The sequence below is a fragment of the Musa acuminata genome, chromosome BXJ1-3, assembly GCF_036884655.1.
Source record: "Musa acuminata AAA Group cultivar baxijiao chromosome BXJ1-3, Cavendish_Baxijiao_AAA, whole genome shotgun sequence".
In the NCBI taxonomy this organism is placed as follows: Eukaryota; Viridiplantae; Streptophyta; class Magnoliopsida; order Zingiberales; family Musaceae; genus Musa; species Musa acuminata.
Genome location: NC_088329.1, coordinates 12,301,652 through 12,321,759, shown reverse-complemented (window position 1 = coordinate 12,321,759; position 20,108 = coordinate 12,301,652). Strand labels below are relative to the sequence as shown.

Sequence of the window (20,108 nt, the reverse complement as noted above, 5' to 3'; positions counted from 1 at the left end):
CATCAAGTCAATAGAGGCGTGATGCATCATCTAGTGTAGCTGATGTCACGTGAGTCTTATCGCAATTATTACCCTCGTCACCATGTAATTAAAATGCTCTCTGATGCATCTTTTATTGCAATGGCATATTATTGGCACATCTTTTATGGCCGATACCTCTGATCAGCCACATTGTATTTAAAGCTTAAATCAGCAAATAAAATATGATCTCAATTTATATTTTTGGTATCATTTTAAATTCCTGAGTAAAGAATTAGATTAGTAGATGAGGAACGATTAAGGAAGAAGAGGGAAGCACACCGGAGAACTCTAAAAGCATCACATATGTAGAAAGAAATCTATGATGTAATGAGCGGAGTGCACCGTCTCCAGTTCATGAGCTATACACGCAGCTCCCGTAGCCTGCACAGGAACATCAGCGGATAAGAGTTCTCGTTCGCAATGGAAGCAAACCGGAACCGAGCGTTGGATGCATACTTGGATCGATGGCGGTGATCATGCCGGTCCGTCCGAAGTCGCAGTCGAATGCGTTTCTTCCGAAGGTTTGGTAGTACTCGTTCATGAGGAAAGCAGCGTGGGCCGGCACCGTGTCCGGAAAGTAGCAGACACCACCTGATTGAATCGGAGTGCAGTCGATGCCTTGCCCACAGACATACTCGACGTTCTGCTGCAACAACAGGACGTCGGTGTTCGGCTTCGGAATGCACCATCGCTTTGAATCGGAGGGTGTTGGGTTCAGTGTTTGCACTGGGGCAGTGGCCTGACCTCCCATCTGCAAGAAGAAGACAAGAGAAGAAGATCCACCTGCGTTGGTCTGAAGTTATTGGGAACGAGGCTCTCTACCTCTGTTGTTAGGACTCCGATATCGTAGACGGGCAGCAGATCAGGATGAAACAGGCCGAAGTTCCGCTGGGAGAGAGGCCCGGGCTTCAGGTTCTCTTCGAAGAGCGAGAAGATGTACGCCTCGAAGGTGCGGTTGGGCATGAGCGGCGTGCCGGTGCCGGAAGAGACGTGCTGCACCAGGTTCTTGTTGTAGTCCCGGGCGTTATCGACGTTGACGCCGAGCTCCCGTGGGTCGCCGACCGACGGCCATCCCGTCTCGGATATCACGATGTCGACGTCGTCGAAGCCCAAGCGCTTCATGGCGGAGAAGACGGCGTCCAGTTGCCCGTCCAACATGTTGGAGTAGACCAGCCCCGTGTTCTGGTCCTCCACGCCGGGGTTCGGCCGGAACAGGGCGTAGTCGAGCGTGTCGACGGCGAATCCGAAGAACGGGTACGCGTTCACCATGAAAGGGGAGCCGGTGGCTCTCAAGAAGCTCAGCAACGGCCTCATCACCTCGGCGACACGCCCTTCCCTGAACTTTCCGGTGGACGGGGGGTTGGAGGTGGAGAGGACGCCGAGTGACTGCGGGGAAGCGACCTTGATGCGGTGCTGCAGCGGCAAGCTGGTGAGGACGGTGTGCAGGTTCTGCATGGCCGGCACGAGGCTGGAGACCAGTGACCTGTTGGCCGTGGAGATCACCTCGTTGCCGACGAGTATGCGGGAGATGTTGGTGTCGTCGACACGAGGGACGATATTGGTTCGCACCCATTTGTGGGCGAATCTGAGGTCGGTGAGGTTGGCGACGAGGTCGTTCGGCACGGTGACGTCGACGGCGAGGTCGGTGTTGGCGAAGGCCTGCACGGTGGCGGGGTCGGCGTCGAAGAGTTTGACGCAGTCGAAGGTGGTGCTGTGGGCGAGGAACTGCGCGACTTGGACGGGTGGGGGGAGATTGCTTGCGGCTCTGCCGTAGCTGATGCCAATGCCGGCTCCATCAACAGCTGAATCAACGAGCAGAGCAGAGATCACAAAGGAGCCGACACATATCACCGACAGATACCAAAGGATGGTGAGGTACCTTTGATCGTCCAAACCATGAGGAGGATGGAGAGAGTGGAAATGGCTGCGGCCATGGTTTCTTCCGCAACCAGCTGCACGAAAAGACAAGAACAGACAAGGAGATAGCGGCGAAGGGACAAGTAGCCGAAGACATTGCCGCTGGATTCTTTGCTTTGGCCAAGGGGGATTCTTGACGATCAAATCTTGTGCATCGAGGTCCCAACTTTGGAGCTTTTAGCTTTTAGCTTTTAGCTTTTGCTTTCGCTTTGCTTTAGCGTTTCATTTCTTTCAGAGAGAAGCTGGTGACATCTAAAGCATATTACCAATCAGGTACTAACTTCACCAAACATTGCTTAGATTAAGGCAAAAAAATAACTATGAAATAATTAATTCTGGCTTAATCAAATGGTTAGTAAGTATTTAATGATATAAAATAAATGCAATGTTATCTTGATAAATATAATCGTCATCTAATTGCGACCAATCTGCAAAGAAATGGTTTTAGCAAGCAGATCTTTTCTAGTGGAGTCCTCTTCTCATAAGCATATATATATGTATCTTCCCACAACAATGGTATATAATGATCTCACTCGAAGATAGAAAATTCATTGCTTGACACTCACTTCGAGCCTTCCGCAGATAAGAACATTCAATTTTGCAGTTATACACAATTAATATACAAGATTTAATATACAGTGAACAGAGAAAGAAGCATTATTTTGTGGATGTCAACATAAAGAGATGGCAAGCACTGCTGCCTTCGCTTGCTGTCATCAATCCTCCATCTCCCAACGTATCATCCATCATACCCAAAATGTGCCACAGTTGACGCTGACTTCTCTCTTAGGCTCCTCTCGTAGTTGGCCCTTCATGATTCCGAAAGACCACCATCATCGGCACTCGGCCGAAAGCACCAAACCAAGGCGCTCTCGCTTCTATATATATAGCGGTCGACGCCGAAACCAAGGTCGAACGAACACAAGCATTATGGCCACCAACGCGGTCAACCCCTGCGATGGCGATACCGTCGAGGACAAGCCGGATCGAGGTATCCCCGCGACGATCGTCGCTGCGGCCCGCGCCAACCTTCTCTTACGGTCGAGGTGGGCGGAGGTCAACGGCGCCTTGGGTGACCTGGGCACCTACATCCCCATCATCATGGCCCTGGCGCTCGCCAAGGACCTCGACCTCGGCACCACCCTCGTCTTCACCGGCGTCTACAACATCATCACCGGCTTCATCTACGGCGTGCCCATGCCTGTCCAGCCCATGAAGTCCATCGCGGCCGTGGCCATCTCCACCGCGAGCTTCGGCGTGCCGGAGATCATGGCCGCCGGAATATGCACCTCCGCGGTGGTGTTTTTGCTGGGTGCAACTCGTCTCATGGAGCTTGCGTACAAGTTCATCCCCCTCCCCGTTGTTCGCGGCATTCAGCTGGCTCAAGGCCTGTCCTTCGCGATGACCGCCGTCAAGTACGTCAGGTACGACCAGGATCTCGCCAAAGGCAAGGCTTCTGGCGACAGGCGTTGGATGGGCCTCGACGGCTTGGTCTTGGCCATAGCGGCCACCGTGTTCGTCGTGATCGTCAACGGTGCTGGTGAGGCAGCAGAACAGGGTCGGGAGGAGCAAGTCATCCATGAACAAGGCGGAGGACGAAGAAGAGCCAAGTCTTGGAGGAAAGTGATATTCTCTGTTCCTTCAGCTGTTGTTGTCTTCGTGCTCGGCATAATCTTAGCTATAATAAGGGAGCCCGGCGTGGTGAAAGAGTTGAAAGCAGGTCCATCGCGCATCCACGTAGTGAAGATCTCCAAGCACGCATGGAAGGAAGGATTCATCAAGGGCGCAGTGCCGCAGCTGCCGCTGTCGGTGCTCAACTCCGTGATCGCGGTGTGCAAGCTGACGACCGACTTGTTCCCCGACAAGGTCGCATCGGCGACGTCGGTGTCGATCACGGTAGGGCTGATGAACCTGGTGGGCTGCTGGTTCGGGGCGATGCCGTGCTGCCACGGCGCGGGGGGACTGGCGGGGCAGTACAAGTTCGGCGGGCGGTCCGGCGCGTGCGTGGCTCTGCTGGGGGTGGCGAAGCTGGCGGTGGGGCTGGTGCTGGGGGGTTCGCTGCTGAGGCTGCTGGTGGAGTTCCCGGTGGGGCTGCTGGGCGTACTGCTGCTGTTCGCCGGGGTGGAATTGGCCATGGCGGCGAGGGACATGTCGAGCAAGGCGGAGTCGTTCGTGATGCTCATCTGCGCCGCGGTGTCGCTGGTCGGCTCCAGCGCCGCGCTCGGGTTCGTGTGCGGCATAGTGGTGCACGTGTTGGTCGTGGTGAGAAGGCTGCTGACGACTGATCGTAACATGTGATGCAAAGTCGCTCTAATCAGCCTAAAATCCATAAAGCTAAATGTTGTCTTGTTGTTTGATATGTTTGTTTATATATTAATGTAATTTTATATTTCTTAAATCATAAATTGTTCAAGAATCAGAGCATATAAAAAATATAGTGTTGGCATGAGACTTATACATAATTGCTGAAGGGATGTATGTACAGTTGATGCATTTGTCTTCAACTCTTCTTCTTCTTCTTCTTCAAGTAAACATCTCTAATCAAACTGCATCATCCCTTGCTTTGCTCCATTCTGTTCATGTTCAGCTCGCCCACTATGCCGGCAAGAGTTTCTGTTGCCGTGGTCCTGTAGATCATGCATGCATCGACTGTAAGCTTCCTCTGGCGGCAGGACGAGGTAGTTTCATTCTCTAAGCCTGTACTAATATGATTCTATCGATAAACAGGCGACACTGCTTTGATACAGACTCGCTTCACATCGCATCAGAAACACGTCACCACAGGTGGCTTCAAGCAAAGAAAGCGATCGATTCCACAAGGGATGCGTCGGGTGGCGAGGAGCGGCCGTCCTACTCCGCGGAGGACGACATAGGGACGGATGGAATCCGGCAAATCACGAGCCTCCAAGTTAAAAAGCATGGCTGTCTTAGTGTTGCTGAATCCTGCGTTCCACCCACCCGAGGAAAAGGCGTGTGTGGTGGGGGTGGCCGCGTGACCCATTCGTCGCTCTCTCGCTCGCTCGCTCTCTCTCCCGTGGCCGTGGTTGTTTCCTTACCGGCAGCACGTAGTGATGAACGGCGATGGTTGTGGTCAGCGTCGGTGGAACTCATCGACCCTATTTCATCAATCAATTCGGCCAAGAGTTATTCTCGGAAAAGAAAGGCGTCGGGGATTGATCGGAAGAGCTTATAACGCAAGAGAAAATATCGAGGCAAAAGAAGGGCATGGAATGGAGTGAAAAAGGGAAGAGATGGTATAGAGAGATTTCATCATTGTAACTTACATAATTCTTAGAATATCAAATCTCTCGGAGATCCTTTGCCTCTTATCTTATCTCTCCTTCGTATCTTGTGCTGTGCTGATAGATGTGTTGTCTGGTCTGATTGCAAAGTAGTGGTACAGAAAACATGCCAGCATTAACGAAACAATTAATCTCTTCCGACGTTAGTGGTCGGAAGCATTCCTATCTATCGTGCGGATGAGACCACATGGGTTGTGAAGTATGCCGTATTTGAGATGCTCTGTCACGTTCATCTCTGAGTGATCATTCTGATATGGTGCCGATGTGAAAGCACCGAAGCATTTGAGTGTAGACATATGACGAGTGTTGCATCATATCCTTGTCGACACCGAAAGGAATCAGAGTGGTGGTCAGATTTTGTTATGTTTGCGTTCATCCTGCCATTCAATAAATTCCCTTTCGTATTCATCAAATTCTTTGGAATCTGAGTCATGGATACTGTGATGCTCTTATACACACTCATGATATTTATTCTCAACCTAATGCCACCACTCTCCATAAAGAGGGTAATAGAATGAAGGCCTCAATAATTGAATTGTTGTGCAGCACAGCACTGCTGCAGAACAATAATCGAGTTCGGATATTATCTCCCACCATTTTTGTGGCCACAAGTGGAAGATAAGAAGCTGGAAACATGTGTTGGTGAACAAATTTACCATGGTTGATCAGTCAGCACGACTTGGTGAACAAATACACCGTGGTTGAACAGTCAGCACAGCTTGGTTCACAGGTTGATGCCGGGAGTCTTCGATCGTCTGAGCAAGTTGCCGAGGTCGGAAAGCTGGTTGGTGGCTCTTACTCGAGACGTTGGTTGATGGCTCTCCGCCAGGATGCTGGTGGACACGTAGGGGGGAGGCGACCTCTCTTGATCGAAATGATATTGCTTTGGGAATGATCGCTCTCCTACACAGAAGGCCCCGTCGGGGTGATTACCGACTATGATCCCTCAACCAATTAGTCAGTGTGGGGTTCTCTCTTCTTTTTTTTTCCTTGGGCCGGATGCCGACTAGTGGCTTTTATACTATTGTATGAGGGTCGACCGTATGCGGGTTTGGCATGGCGGCCGATCCTCGAGAGGTGAGATGGTACCTTTGTGCGGCCGCCGTCTTGGGACGTGCGGAACACTACCATACGGCATCGTCCCGGGCTTACCGGATTGGGACACACCGAGTAGCATCTTGGTACGGTCTCTGGCTCGGCACATGGGGGTGCTCCCCTTGCTGACTTTGCTATAGCGTGACATGGCCTGGAGCCAAAATGTACCTTATCACTTCTCCCTCCCTGATCGAAGCGTGTCGTGGGGTCCTTGAGAGGGTGAGAGGCACGCTTGGGTTGGAATGCCACGGTTGCATTGTTTGCTTTCGGGGGGAGCTGGATTAGCTTATCGTGAGGCAGTTCGAGGGTGGTGCCCTACGCTTTGGGAATGATTTTGCATGCTCGGTCTGGTGGCTGGGCCTATGTAGGATGATGTTGGTGAGTCGTTGGTCGGGAACCGATCTAGAACGACCCGGGCGAGGACTGGACTTGTAGGCCGAGTGACTGATCTCGGGCTCAAGTTTGATGCCAATGAGTCACAAGTCGAGGACCGATCTGGAGCGACTCGGGTAAGGACGGAACCTGTGGGCCAAGTGACTAATCTCGGGCTCAAGTTTGGTGCCGACAAATCACAAGTCAGGAACCGATCTGGAGCGACTCAGGCAAGGATGGGACCTATGGGCCGAGTGACTAATCTCGGGCTCAGGTTTGGTGCCGACGAGTCGCACGTCGGGAACCTATTTGGAGCGACTCGGGCAAGGACGAGACTTATGGGCCGAGTGACTGATCTCGGGCTCAGGTTTGGTGCTGACGAGTCGCAAGTCGGGAACTGATCTAGAGCGACCTGGGCGAGGACTAGACCTACGGGCTGAGTGATTGATCTCAAGCTTAGGTTTGGTGCCGACGAGTCACAAGTCAGGAACCGATCTGGAACGACTCGAATGAAGACTAGGGGGGCATCATTGGGCGATGCATTAGATTTTGCCCAGGTGCCACCACACCACGTGGCGAGCCGAGTGGAGCGATGTGGGTCCTGGCGGGAACTTCTTGTTTCGAATGGCTTCTGGTGGGATATTTCTGGTGACGAGGTGCCTTTAGCGGGGGCTCCGAGATCGACGAATCTGGCGAATCTGAGGAGTTATGATGGGTTTAAAATGCTGCGACCATCTCTCTCCTCAGGAAGCCTAACCATCATCTCGCAGTGGAGTAGCTTGCCCTTTATAAGCTTCTTCCAAAGCAATTGCCATCACTTTTGCTCAGTCCTTTGTTCTGCGCCCTGGCTTCTTCCTTCCAACCTTGAGGTCGGGATGTCTCCGTCTTCTTCTTCTTCTTCTTTTTCTTCCTCATCTTCCTCTTCTTCATCTTCTCCTTCTAGGGGCCTGCGAGCTGAAGTCATCAGTGTGTCCTCCGGTGGCACTCCCTCGAAGGCCACAGGGAGCTCTGTTGTGCTTGAAACTCTCAAGTTGTGGCATAATGTGGACTCGGTGGTGATCAAGGATTTTTTGAGGGTACTTCGGGATCGTTATCGCATCCCAGAGTGCTATGGCGTTCACACCCCTTGGTATGGTCAACAGTCGTATGATCAATTTCTTGACGGGTTTGGGCTGACCATGGGGGCCCTCGAGGCGGGATTGCAGTTCCCGCTACATCCTGTTATCGAGGAGTGCCTCCGTAAATGGGGCATATCGCCGTCCCAAATGGCGCCAAACTCTTGGCGCTATCTAGTGGCCTTTATTGGGGAGTGTCGAGGGGCTAGGATCGAGCCGACCAGGACCCTCTTCTTGGCTTACTTCCATCTGTGTAGGAGGCGGGGCAGGTATTACCTGATCACCCGCAGCGGTTTTAAGATCAACGGTGCTCCTTCCAACAACAAAGGTTGGAAGAGCCACTTCTTCTTCGTCAATTATAGTCGGGGGTGGGGTTTTAGCACTGGATGAACTTCCCAAACTATCGATAATACTGCCCCCCACCTTCCCCCCCCCTCCCCCCTCTATGTCGAAGAAATAGCGGACATGAATCGGTTGAGAGGCATCTTATCCTCTTCTCGGGCAATCAGGGAGATGAACAAGGAGTGGCTGGTCGAGGCGGAACTAAGCCCAGCCATTGGGGGTATGGTTATTCATATATTATGGATCATCCGCTCGTCCTGAGCTATTTGACCGACCGGGCTTTTCCTTGCAAGGATGGTGGATCTTCAATCTGTGAAGAGGATACCTCACACCAAGGCCGCTGTGCCACCGTCTCGGGGTGGCGGGGGTTCCGGAGCTGGGGATGCCCCGTAGAAGGGCACATCGAGGAGGGCCTGGGATCCCCAAAGGCCAGTCGCCCTCAGAAGAAGGCGAAGACCGTGGTCCAGAAGACGTCTGCGAGCTCGACTGCTCGTGAGAGTGTCATCCCGAGGTTGTCTGGGGCTGCCCCCCAAGGCGAAGGCTTGGGGAGTGTGAAAGGAAAAAAGGGTGGCCAGATCGTCCGACGATGACCCCGGGAAGAGGGCACCAGCACGCCCGAAGTTGATTGGGGATTTGTGTCGCGTCCGCCCTTGGGCTGAAGGCGAGCAGTTCCAGGCCCTAAGCATGGTCGACCTTCTTGCTAGGGAGCCGGGACCCCCCTACACCCCTCGGTGGGTGAGCCTTAAGGCCGATAGTCATATTTGGGCTAATGGGCCGACTACCCAGGAGTTCATCCGGGGGGTGCTTCACCCGGCCATGGCCAGGGAGCTTTATTGCTCCTCCTTGGAGGTACTGGCGGACCGGGCGGCCAAGTCATTGGTCTGGGTAAGTGGTGGCACTCCTCTTTTTTATTCTTCCTTCTTTAGGGTGGGTCTTGACGTTAATTTTGGTGTAAGGCCAACAGTATACCATGGCACCGATCGACCGGGTCCTTGACGTCGGGCAGATGATCATCGGGCGGATGATCGAGTGCCAGTCGGACGTTTATGACGCTCTTCGCCTGGAGGACTTGGAGTTGAGGAGTGCATTTGGTCTAGAGGTCATGGTTGTAGCTGAGTAGCATGCCTCGGTTTTGGACAAGGAGGTGAACCGTCTGAAGGCCGAGTTGGAGGAAAGTCAATCCCATATCTAGACGTTGGATGACGAGTTGCTGACCTTCTCCCACAACGTCGAGACTGCCAGGTCTTCGGCTTGGATCATTGAAGAGGTCCTGAAGGAGGAGCGGCTGGCGCTGCTCGAGAAGATCAAAGGGGCGATCGCTGAGTACAAGGAGTCCGCCGGGTTTGAGCATGGCCTGGTGAGGTCGGGGCGGGTGACGTATGAGTTCGGGTATCGAGTGGCCTATGCTTGTTTTCGAGTGAGGTACTCGGACCTGGAATTGGAGTCGGACCCATTTGCCAACCAGCTAGAGGATCAGGACATTGACATGTTGGCGAGCATCCCTTTTGATGACGGGCCTGAGACTCCTCATCCAAACCGAGGACTTGTATTCACCTTTTCTTTTGCTTTGGTCGGGTTGAATTTTGGAACTGTATCGCCCGACCACAACATGTACTTCTTTTTCATCAATAAAGAAACTCTTGTTTTGGAATTTTGACTTGTCTTTTTTGGTCGTGGATGTGCATGCTTCTTAATAACATATGTCTTTCCAGAACCTCGACATACTTCCTTTATGGGTAGAACTTCTTTAATTTCGCTGCATTCCACGTCCTTGGCAGAGGGTTTCCCTCTATAGTCTCGAGTCGGTAGGTCACATCTCGAACCACATCGTAGACTGATAGGGGCCTTTCCAGTTAGGCGTGAGTTTTCCTCTTGCTCGGGTCTGGTCGCTCACCTCTGCCTTTCGAAGGACGAGGTTCCTGACCTTGATTGGTCGTGGATGAACCTTACGGTTGTATATCCGAGCTGTAGCCTTCTTGTACGCCAAGATACATAGGTGTGCCTTGGCTCTTCTTTCTTCGAGGAGATCTAGGTTTGCTCACAGGCCTTCCTCGGAGTCTTCTTGTTTGTAGTTGGAGGTGCGCAAGGTCAAGAACACCATCTCAGGAGGGAGGACTGCTTCGGTCCCAAACGCTAGGCTAAATGGAGACTCCCCGGAGGCAGTTTTGGGAGTTGTCCACATCGCCCACAAGATGCTAGGGAGCTCATCCACCCAGGCTCCGTGCACACCCGAGACCCTCTTCTCAAGGCCCTCCAGAATCGCCCGATTCATTACTTCGGTCTGGCCGTTAGTTTGGGGGTGTGCAACTGAGCTGAACTTCAACTGTATCCCATATAACTGGCAATAGGCCTTGAATTTAGTGTTGTTGAATTGAGCTCCGTTGTCGGTGATGATAGCCCTCGGAATCCCGAACCGGGTGATAATGTTCTTCAACGTGAAGCTTTGAACTTGTTTCTCGGTGATGGAGGCCAAGGGTTCGGCTTCAGCCCACTTCATGAAGTAGTCGATCCCACTATAAGAAAGGGTCGTTGTCCTAAAGCTAGAGGAAAAGGCTCGAGAAGGTCAAGTCCCCATTGGGTAAAGGGTCAGGCCGCCTCCATCAGGGTAAGAGGAACCATTGGCTAGTGTTGTAGTCAGTGCCTTTGACACTATTAGCACTGCTGCATGTTTGACATGGCATCCTAGCGCATGGTTGGCCGGTAGTACCCCTGTCTGAGAGTCTTGAAGGCTAAGGTTCGTCCCCCGATGTGCTCCCCACAAATCCCCTCATGGAGTTCGGCCAGGACCGTCTCTACTTCTAATAGCATGAGATAGCGCAAGAGAGGTTGAGAGAAAGCCCTACGATATAGCTTTCCACCAACCACACAGTACCAAGCTTGGGTTCACCTCGGTCGTCTTGCAACCGTCGGGTCGTCGGGCTTCGTCCTATCCTTCTTGAAGCGGAGGATCTCTTCCATCTAGTTTGGCGAGGCCTCTGTTTCGACGACCTCATGAGTCGGTATCATCGATGTCGTTACGGATTCAATTGTCAGGGTTGCTACTAGGCCACGAGCGGAGGCCGATCTGGCCAATGCATCGGCCTGCATGTTCTGCACCCGAGGTACTCTAGTGACCGAGAGGCGGTTGAAGCGATGGGCGAGCTACTTTGCTTATGTTAGGTATGCCACTATTGTTGGGTCCTGGGATTCGTAGCTCCCGTTGACATGTCCCATCACCAGCTGGGAGTCGCTGAAGACTTCGAGGTTATTAACATGCATCTCCAGGGCAAGGCGTAGGCCGTGAAGTAGCGCCTCGTACTCGGCCTCATTGTTGGTGGCTCGGAATTGTAATCGAAGCGATCTCTTGTAGGTTTCTCCGGATAGGCCTTTGAGGATAAGTCCAACTCCACCTGCTTTGGCAGTGGACGAGCCGTCCACATGCAGGGTCCATGTGTCCTCGTTGTTCTCCTGTCCAATAACATGGTCTTTGGGGGTTAGCTTGGAGATGAAATCAGCCAGTACCTGAGCATTGATGGTGGTTCTAGGGGAGTACTGAATGTCGAATTCACCGAGCTCGACCGACCACCGCAGCATTCGACCCAACGCATCGAATTTGGAAAGGATTTACCACAACGGCTGGTTGGTAATCACTTTGATTGTGTGAGTTTGGAAATCTGGTCGCAACTTTTGGGTCGTCTTCATCAGTGCGAGGGTTAGCTTCTCGATCGGGGAATACCGCACCTCGGGCCCAACGAGGACGTGACTTACATAATCGACAGGCTATTGTGTTGGTGGCATTTCCCAAACTAACACCGAGCTGACTGCCTACGCCGAGGCCGCCAGGATGAGACCAAGAGTTTCGCCTGGTTCGGGCAAGGCAAGTCGGGGCAAGCGCGCAATGCACGCCTTCAACTTTTTAAAGGCTGCTTCGCATTCTGATGTCCACATGAAGTTGTCAGCTTGCCGCAGAGCCCGGAAGAAGGGGAGGCACTTGTCGCCTGATCGTGACACGAACCTGTTGAGCGCCGCCAACTTCCCGGCGAGGCACTGCATGTCCTTGATCAAGCGAGGGGGGTGCATCTCGGTTACGGCCCAAACCTTTTTCGGGTTGGCATCTATCCCTCTCTGGTGGATGACGAAACCGAGGAATCTCCCCGAGCTGACCCCAAAGATGCACTTCGCGGGATTCAAGCGCATGTTAAACCATCTAAGCGTTTGGAATGTCTCCGCCAGGTCGGCCAGGTGTGTGCTTGCAGTCTTACTCTTTACGATCATGTCGTCCATATATACTTCCATATTTCTCTCAAGCAAGTGCTTGAACATCTTGTCGACCATTCTTTGATAAGTTGCCCTAGTGTTCTTTAGGCTGAAAGGCATTACTTTGTAGCAATACACTCCTCTATCGGTGATGAAGGTAGTGTTTTCTTGGTCTTGAGATGCCATTTGGATTTGGTTGTAGCCCGAGAATGCGTTCATAAATGTAAGGAGTTCATAGCCTATGGTGGTGTTGACTAGTTGATCTATCCTAGGAAGTGGATAGCAGTCTGTAGGGCATGCTTGGTTAAGATTGGTGTAGTCAACTCACATCCTCTAACTACCATTAGGTTTCTTAACGAGGACTACATTCGACAGTCACCGAGGGTATTTCATCTCGGTAATAAAACCTGCCTCTTTGAGGCGGTCGACCTCGTCGCTGATCGCCTTCTGCCGGTTGGGAGCGAACTTCCTTGGTCTTTGCTTCACAGGCCTAGCCTCGGGGTCGATGTTGAGATCATGCTGGGTCACCCCTAGGTCAATCCCGGGCATCTCCTTGGGGGACCATGCAAACACATTGGTATTTTCCCTTAGGAAATCGATGAGCTGGAGCTAATCTGCTTTGGGGAGTGTTGTCCCAACTTTCATGGTCAGGTCGGGCCGGTTCCTTTTCAGGGGTACCTCGGTGAGTTGCTCGGGGAGCTCCAGCTGCATCGGTACCATGGGTCCTTCGCGAGGATTTGTAACTTGACGGGGGCGTGACTTCTCCAGGAGAGTAACCACTGTAAGATAGCATTGCCTTGACTCTTCCAGATCGCTACGGGATTCCCCGATCCATGCCGCAATTGGAAACGTGATGGCCCGGTGGTAGGTGGACACCACCGCTTTCAACTTATTGAGCTTCAGTCGGCCGAGGATGACGTTGTAGGCCGAGGGTAGATCGACCACTATGAAGGTAGTCATTATCGTCTTTGCTTTCGGCTCTTCCTCGATGGTGACAGGGAGGATGGTGGTCCCAAGCAAAGAGATAGAATCCCCCGTGAACCTAGTGAGTGCAAACGCCATGGGGGTGAGGTCCTCCGTGGTCAAGCCAAGCTTCTTGAAGGTATCGAGGTACAGTACGTCGGCAGAACTCCCGGTGTCGACCATTACTCTTTTGACCCGAGCGTTGGCGATTCGGATGGAGATCACCAGAGCATCGTCGTGATGGGAGCGCTCAACCTCTTCAGCTCCGAAAGTGATTTCGGGCTCGAGCTCGGGTCGGGGATGTTTCTCGATCACGCTCCGAGCGTAGGCCTTCCTTGCCATGGAGCTGTTGCCGCTGGCTACTGCTCCTCCAGAGATGACGTCGATTTGCCTTTCGATGGGTCCCCTGGGGCATGGAGTTGCTTCTTGGGGTTCCTTGAGGTAGCACCTGAGGTGACCTCTTCGGATCAGGTCCTCGATTTGATTTTGGAGGTCGTGACAGTCTTCCGTGTCATGGCTGTAGTCTCGGTGGAGCCGGCAATATTTGGACCGGTCTTTGTGAGTAGCTTTCATGGGGTTGGGCTATTGCAAGAGGTCATTCTCCCTGATTTGGAGGAAGATCTCGGTACGAGATGCGTTCAAAGGGAGAGGCGGGGGCCTCGGGAGCAGCAGCTCTTGTCAGTCGTGCCTCCGGCGGGGATGCACTAGGGCTTCTGAGGTCGTTCCTCAGGATTGTTCCGCCCTTGGCCTCTTCCCGTCCATGAGCTTTCCTGCCACCAGAGCTTCAGCGACGATGTATTGGTTGGCATGCTAGAGAATCTCGGGGATGGTTGATGGTGGCTTCTCGATCAACGACCAGAAGAACCTTGAAGGCTTCAAACCCATCAAAAATGCGTGCATGATTAAAGAAGGATGAGTATCCGGGAATCCTTGGATTTCAATAGCAAAACGTGCCACGAACTAAGAGAGCGACTCATCTTCGCGCTGGGATAACGCGAGCAAGATGGCCATGGAAGGTTTGGGTCGCACTTTGGCGAGGAAATTCTGCTCGAACTCCCTAGTGAGCTGGTTGAAAGATAAGACCGAGGATGGGCGTAGCCGGCTGAACCATGCTCGTTCCAGTCCCCTGAAGGTGGTCAGAATGCCCGACACATTAGTGCATCCGGAGGTGCCATAGAGGGCCATCTGAGCCCAAAATGCGATGACGTGCTCTGCGGGATCGGGGCCGCTGTCGTATTTCTCCAATGCTGGCAGCCTGAAGTTGAGAGGTATAGGCTTGTCCTGTATTTTCTAAGTAAAAGAGGATTTGCCCGAGCTACCTTTGCCCGACTCACCTCACAACTTCTGGAACTCGCGCTAGAACTCGTCCAAGCGTTGGTTGACCCAGGATAACTGGATCCTAAATGAGTCATATGTCGAGTCGGATGATATGGTGTCAGGCTCGAAGTGGGGCAGAGTGATTCGGCAGGGTGCGGGCATGCTCTGCTCGGGTGGACCTCTCGGGTCAATTGTCTGTTCTCGGGCTTCTCGCATCCCGACTTGCTCCCTGCTCGACCTTTACCGTGTTGGGTCGGTCGGGGGAGCTACTAGCCGCATGATACGGAATGAGTGGGACGATCGTCTGCATCATCCCTGCCATTGCCTGTACTTGTTTAGTCAGGTCGAGGAATGCCTCAGGCGATACGATCAAGGGTCCCAATGTAAGTCCGAGGGGCGACAGCCCCGGATCGTTAAACATGCACCAGTAGTGATCTGGCATCAAGGTCGGGATCCCCCCATCTTCGAGGATGGGGAGGGGCCGATCTCCGAACCCGACAGAGGGGTGGCCGGCCGGTGGTTCTCCCTCGGGGAGAGCTCCTGTGAGATGCTCCTACGACATGACCCTCCTTCTAGCGCCAAAGATGTTGGTGAACAGATGCACCGTGGTTGATGAGTCAGCACGGCTTGGTTCACGGGTCGATGTCGGGAGTCTTCGATCATCTGAGTTGGTTGTCGAGGTCGGGAAGCTAGTAGGTGGCTCTTACTCGAGGCATTGGTTGATGGCTCTTCGTCAGGATGCAGGTCGGCGCATAGGGGGGAGGCGATCTCTCTTGATCGAAATGATCTTGCTTTGGGGATGACCGCTCTCCTGCACAAAAGGCCCCGTCGGGTGATTACCGACTGTGGCCCCTCAACAAATCAGTTAGTGTGGGGTTCTCTCTTCTCCTTTTTTTTTTTTTTCTTTTGGGCCGGATGCCGGCCATGGGCTTTTATACTATTATATCAGGGTCGGTCGTACGCGGGTTTGGCATGGCGGCCGATCCTCGAGAGGTGAGATGGTACCTTTGTGCAGCTATCGTCCCGGGACGCGCGGAACGACACCATACGACGTCGTCCCGGGCTTACCGGGTCAGGACATACCGAGCAACATCTTGGTACATGATGAGGGCTATAATGGTGATGGGACGTGGGCTAAAGTTAGCTGCGCCCGGATGATGCCTCGCGCCTGATCGAGGCAGACCAGGACGACGACCAGGGCACGCCACGACCTGCGCGAGCCCGATCCTCCACACCACGCCAACACCAGTGTCAGACGCTACTAGGAGTACGATCCTGCTCCTGCTCCCTGCAAGTGGGCACATTAGGCAATAGTAACCTTCCCTATAAATACCCTCGTGTTCAGAAGAAAGAGGGGGGGGGGGGGGGGAGGGGGGAGACAAATCAGGTAGACAAAAATCCCTAACCACTATCAACTGACTTGATCATTGGAGGGGTCGGGTTGAGCTTCCCGACCCGACCTGTGTGCAGGGATGAAGGCGGAGCACCTCCTACCGCGTGCCCAGGCGAGGAGTTCCCTTCTAGAGGAAACGGTCGTCCCGTCGCGATCGAACCACCGCAGTCGGCCACCTCAGCAGTCTCAAGGGTCGCTCAGGAAGATCTCCGATCATTCGAACCCGAACCCAACCACGTCGGCCCCGAGGCCACGGCTCAAGGTTGTTCTCCACAACAGTACAATCTCTAGCTCGGCACGTGGGGGTGCTCCCCTTCTGACTTAGCTGTAGCGTGGCGTGACCTTAATTGTGACATGACTTGGAGCCAAAACGTATATTATCAACCTCCATCGATGACACAAAGAAGAAGATGATGATGTAGAATGCAGTAGCGAGCAACTCTTATCTTTTGTTACTGTTAAGAGCAGATCAATCTCAATCCTACATAGTTGCAATTTCACTTCGCTTTGTCCCAAAAGTGTGTTGGATTCTTCGACCTTAATGCATGTGCTGGAGACAACGATGTGATACCAACTCCCAAAGCGTCCTTTTGCTCAGTAATTTTGGTTGTCACTATTGATTTCATAAGGTAAAATGTCACCATGAGATCTACCTTCTTCTTTATGTTATCCACAGAGACGATGGTCCTCTACACATCTCACAAGAAGGTTTGGTTCCACATCACCTCTGAACTACTTTCCTGTACCCTTCTTCAGCCAGCATTGGTCTGACCGGGCGGTGAGGGGAAACAACTCTTCCATTATTTAAGGTGTCGGAGTGGCAGAGGGGAGCAACAAGCCCCCCTCGCTTCTCTTCCCCTTCCCTTCCCTTAAACCCCCAATGGATCCTTACAAGGTATGCAGTTCTTCTTCCCGCTGTTTCTTTCTTCGCTCGTGAGGCAATCTGAAGGCTTGTAGAAGCCCTTCTTTCTTCTGCTACTGCATGGGGAAATATGACTTGGTATCTAAGCAGCAGAAATGGAGATTTGGAATGTGTGAAATTACGGTACCTAAGCTCGGATGTGTTCGCTGGAACAGGATCTTAGCTCATTGGTCCAAACAGGGGCCCCTCAATCAGATGGAAGACTTCTGCCGACGCGGATTGTGGGTCCCTCTTGTTTGGCCCAATGGCTGCAATTTTACTGTGATTGATCGAGACGCGCGTTGCACGGGATGTGTTTGTTGATATGTCAATCTTGTATAGTAATAATTACAATCCGTAGTAATTTTAGAGGAAAAAAAAATGGTAATATCAAGTATTTTTGGATTTTTCGAACGGAAAAAAAATCCAGATGTCTAAAATATAATTCTTTTTTTTAAATATTTTTTTAAAAAATAATATATATATTTCTTTTTATTGTTTATATAGTTCCGGCCTTCGAGCTCTTTCGACACCAACTTTACCACTACCAATGCCGGTGCACCTGTATGGAATGATGACCAAGCTCTCACCGTGGGATCCAGAGGTGCATTCCCCAATTCTTTTTTTTTCCCCCTTTTTGAAGTGAATTTTAGTCATTATAATTCCCAATAAAACATTGTTATTTCTTCTCTTTTCTTGGAATGGAAAATATTGTTCTGTTGGGAAGAAGAAGATGATAGATAGCCTCTGTGTGCTGTAACCCTACTTGTTCGCTTGGAATTTGGCAGGGCCAATCCTGCTGGAGGACTACCATTTGATCGAGAAGGTAGCGCACTTCGCTCGGGAGCGAATTCCGGAGCGCGTCGTCCATGCACGCGGCGCCAGTGCAAAGGGCTTCTTCGAGTGCACTCACGACGTCACTCACCTCAGCTGCGCCGACTTCCTCCGGGCGCCCGGCGTCCAGACTCCCGTTATCGTCCGCTTCTCCACCGTCATCCACGAGCGCGGTAGCCCCGAAACCATCAGAGACCCCCGAGGTTTCGCCGTCAAGTTCTACACCAGAGAGGTACCTTCCGGCTCCTCTGTACTCTCGTCTTCTGACTCTTCGTTCTCATCGCTGCTCTAATGACCTCAGGGCAACTGGGATCTCCTGGGGAACAACTTTCCCGTCTTCTTCATTCGCGACGGCATCAAGTTCCCGGACGTGATCCACGCCTTCAAGCCCAACCCCAAATCCCACATCCAAGAGTACTGGAGGGTGTTCGACTTCCTGTCGCACCACCCCGAGAGCCTGCACACCTTCTTCTTCCTGTTCGACGATGTCGGCGTTCCGTCCGACTACCGCCATATGGAGGGCTTCGGCGTCAACACCTACACCTTCATCAACAAGGAAGGGAAGGTGAACTACGTGAAGTTCCACTGGAAGCCCACATGCGGCGTCAAGTGCCTGCTGGAGGACGAGGCGATCGTCGTCGGGGGCAAGAACCACAGCCATGCCACCCAGGATCTCTACGATTCCATCGCCTCCGGAAACTACCCGGAGTGGAAGCTCTTCGTCCAAGTCATGGATCCGGATCAGGAGGACCGGTACGACTTCGATCCGCTCGACGACACCAAGACGTGGCCGGAGGACCTCTTGCCGCTGCAGCCGGTCGGAAGGCTGGTCTTGAACCGGAACATCGACAACTTCTTCGCGGAGAACGAGCAGCTGGCGTTCGGCCCGGGCCTGGTCGTGCCCGGCATCTACTACTCCGACGACAAAATGCTTCAGTGCAGGATCTTCGCTTACGCCGACACGCAGCGGTACCGCCTCGGCCCCAACTACCTGATGCTGCCGGTGAACGCCCCCAAGTGTGCTCTCCACAACAATCACTTCGACGGACCGATGAACTTCGTGCAAAGGGACGAAGAAGTATGTATTCTCTGCAAGTTAGCCATGACTCCTTTTTCTGAATCCTGCTCTGATCTGCTACTTTACTTTATAAGCTGATTTGATCTGTTCTGAAGGTCGATTACTTCCCTTCAAGACATTCTACTCTTCGTCATGCAGAGAAATTTCCTATTCCAAATCGCGTCGTCACTGGCAGGCGTGAGAAGGTGAGGTTCTTGTGGAAATCCTTTATCTTCTCTTGTAGTACTCTGTCTCAAAACTGTGCGAGAGTGAAATCCTCTGTTGTTCATGCACGAGGCATACGATTGCTGATGAGCTCCTTCTTCGTTACACCGATGCAGACTGTGATTCCTAAGCAAAATGATTTCATGCAACCTGGAGAGCGTTACCGTTCCTGGGAATCTGACAGGTACTGCCATTGTTATTCTCCCTTCGATCTTTACATGTCGTTTGCCTTTTTCGTTCATCTGTTTATCTCAGGCAAGAGCGGTTCATCCGCCGTTGGGCTGAGGCATTACGCCACCCGAAGGTCAGCTATGAGCTCCGCAGCATCTGGATATCGTACCTGTCACAGGTAAAGCTCCTCTTTTCTTCAACGTAGATAGGTCGCTTTTCCCTTTGGAGCAGAGAGTAAGAACACCATTGTCTCTGCGGTGAATGGTTGCAGTGCGACGCAACGCTGGGACAGAGGGTGGCGAATCACCTCAACATGAGACCAAACATGTGATGGGGACGAGGAGCACTGTGGTCTTCGTTGGACTTTGGTTGCTTATGCCACCCTAAATAAAGCCATGTCAAGTCTGCTACATGTTACAGTCGCAGTTGTTTATTCGTGCATTATCTGAACTGGAACAGATGACAACAATAAGGAATTCTTGCATTTGTTTTAATTGAATTGGCATTGGATATGGACGAGAACGATAAGGAATTCTTCGGTCGATGTTGTCGAAGAAAAAAAAGAATACCTTTAATTTAGTCACAGATTGAAAGTAAGATGATATTTTATAAAGGTTTGATGAATCTCCTACAATTACGTAATATCAATGCACGCAGTTTTATTTACGAGCATACAAGTTTACTAATTTTGAGTAATTCGAAATTCAATAAAGTGTATATAAAATGTCAAAGAGGATTATATTAAAAAATAGTAAATAAAGTTTCATAGAATTTTTTTGTCCCAATCAATGATTGACACGTGGTACCCCAATCAACAAGGAGAAAACACAGGGTAAATGTTAAGAGG

The 20,108-nt window shown here is 52.0% G+C and overlaps 3 protein-coding genes across 6 annotated transcripts; 2 read left to right on the top strand and 1 right to left on the bottom strand.

The window, feature by feature from the left end:
- Nucleotides 1-325: 325 nt before the first annotated feature.
- On the bottom strand, nucleotides 326-2,036 carry LOC135637093 (glucan endo-1,3-beta-glucosidase-like). The gene is made up of 4 exons (XM_065149485.1): nucleotides 1,901-2,036; nucleotides 844-1,823; nucleotides 478-772; nucleotides 326-402 (listed from the first exon to the last, which is right to left on the bottom strand). Exons 1-4 carry the CDS (start codon nucleotides 1,953-1,955, stop codon nucleotides 374-376), a joined length of 1,359 nt encoding a protein of 452 aa, XP_065005557.1. The 5' UTR covers nucleotides 1,956-2,036; the 3' UTR covers nucleotides 326-373.
- An 830-nt stretch (nucleotides 2,037-2,866) lies between these two features.
- Nucleotides 2,867-4,389, top strand: LOC135637089 (molybdate transporter 1-like). Its single transcript, XM_065149477.1, has one exon. It carries the CDS (start codon nucleotides 2,869-2,871, stop codon nucleotides 4,234-4,236), a length of 1,368 nt encoding a protein of 455 aa, XP_065005549.1. The 5' UTR covers nucleotides 2,867-2,868; the 3' UTR covers nucleotides 4,237-4,389.
- Nucleotides 4,390-16,822: 12,433 nt separating this feature from the next.
- Nucleotides 16,823-19,755, top strand: LOC135623219 (catalase isozyme A-like). Of its 4 annotated transcripts, XM_065125948.1 has the most exons (8): nucleotides 16,824-16,968; nucleotides 17,482-17,578; nucleotides 17,763-18,040; nucleotides 18,110-18,886; nucleotides 18,982-19,071; nucleotides 19,207-19,274; nucleotides 19,346-19,439; nucleotides 19,533-19,755. In XM_065125948.1, the coding sequence occupies exons 1-8, from the start codon at nucleotides 16,954-16,956 to the stop codon at nucleotides 19,590-19,592; spliced, it is 1,479 nt and encodes a 492-aa protein (XP_064982020.1). In that variant the 5' UTR covers nucleotides 16,824-16,953; the 3' UTR covers nucleotides 19,593-19,755. The 4 variants fall into 4 exon arrangements, 3 of the variants coding, with proteins under 3 accessions (XP_064982012.1, XP_064982020.1, XP_064982030.1); XM_065125940.1 differs by having other exon boundaries at nucleotides 16,823-16,968; nucleotides 19,207-19,439; XR_010491316.1 differs by lacking the exon at nucleotides 19,533-19,755 and having other exon boundaries at nucleotides 16,825-16,968; nucleotides 19,025-19,071; nucleotides 19,346-19,426.
- The last annotated feature ends 353 nt before the right edge of the window (nucleotides 19,756-20,108 follow it).

Coding starts and splice junctions, on each gene's coding strand:
- LOC135637093 (XM_065149485.1), bottom strand. CDS start 1,955: ATGGCCGCAGCCATTTCCACTCTCTCCATCCTCCTCATGGTTTGGACG. Junction 1,824..1,900: donor CATGGTTTGGACGATCAAAG/GTACCTCACCAT, acceptor TCGTTGATTCAG/CTGTTGATGGAGCCGGCATT. Junction 403..477: donor GATCACCGCCATCGATCCAA/GTATGCATCCAA, acceptor GTTCCTGTGCAG/GCTACGGGAGCTGCGTGTAT.
- LOC135637089 (XM_065149477.1), top strand. CDS start 2,869: ATGGCCACCAACGCGGTCAACCCCTGCGATGGCGATACCGTCGAGGAC.
- LOC135623219 (XM_065125940.1), top strand. Junction 18,041..18,109: donor TCAAGTTCTACACCAGAGAG/GTACCTTCCGGC, acceptor TAATGACCTCAG/GGCAACTGGGATCTCCTGGG. Junction 18,887..18,981: donor TCGTGCAAAGGGACGAAGAA/GTATGTATTCTC, acceptor TCTGTTCTGAAG/GTCGATTACTTCCCTTCAAG.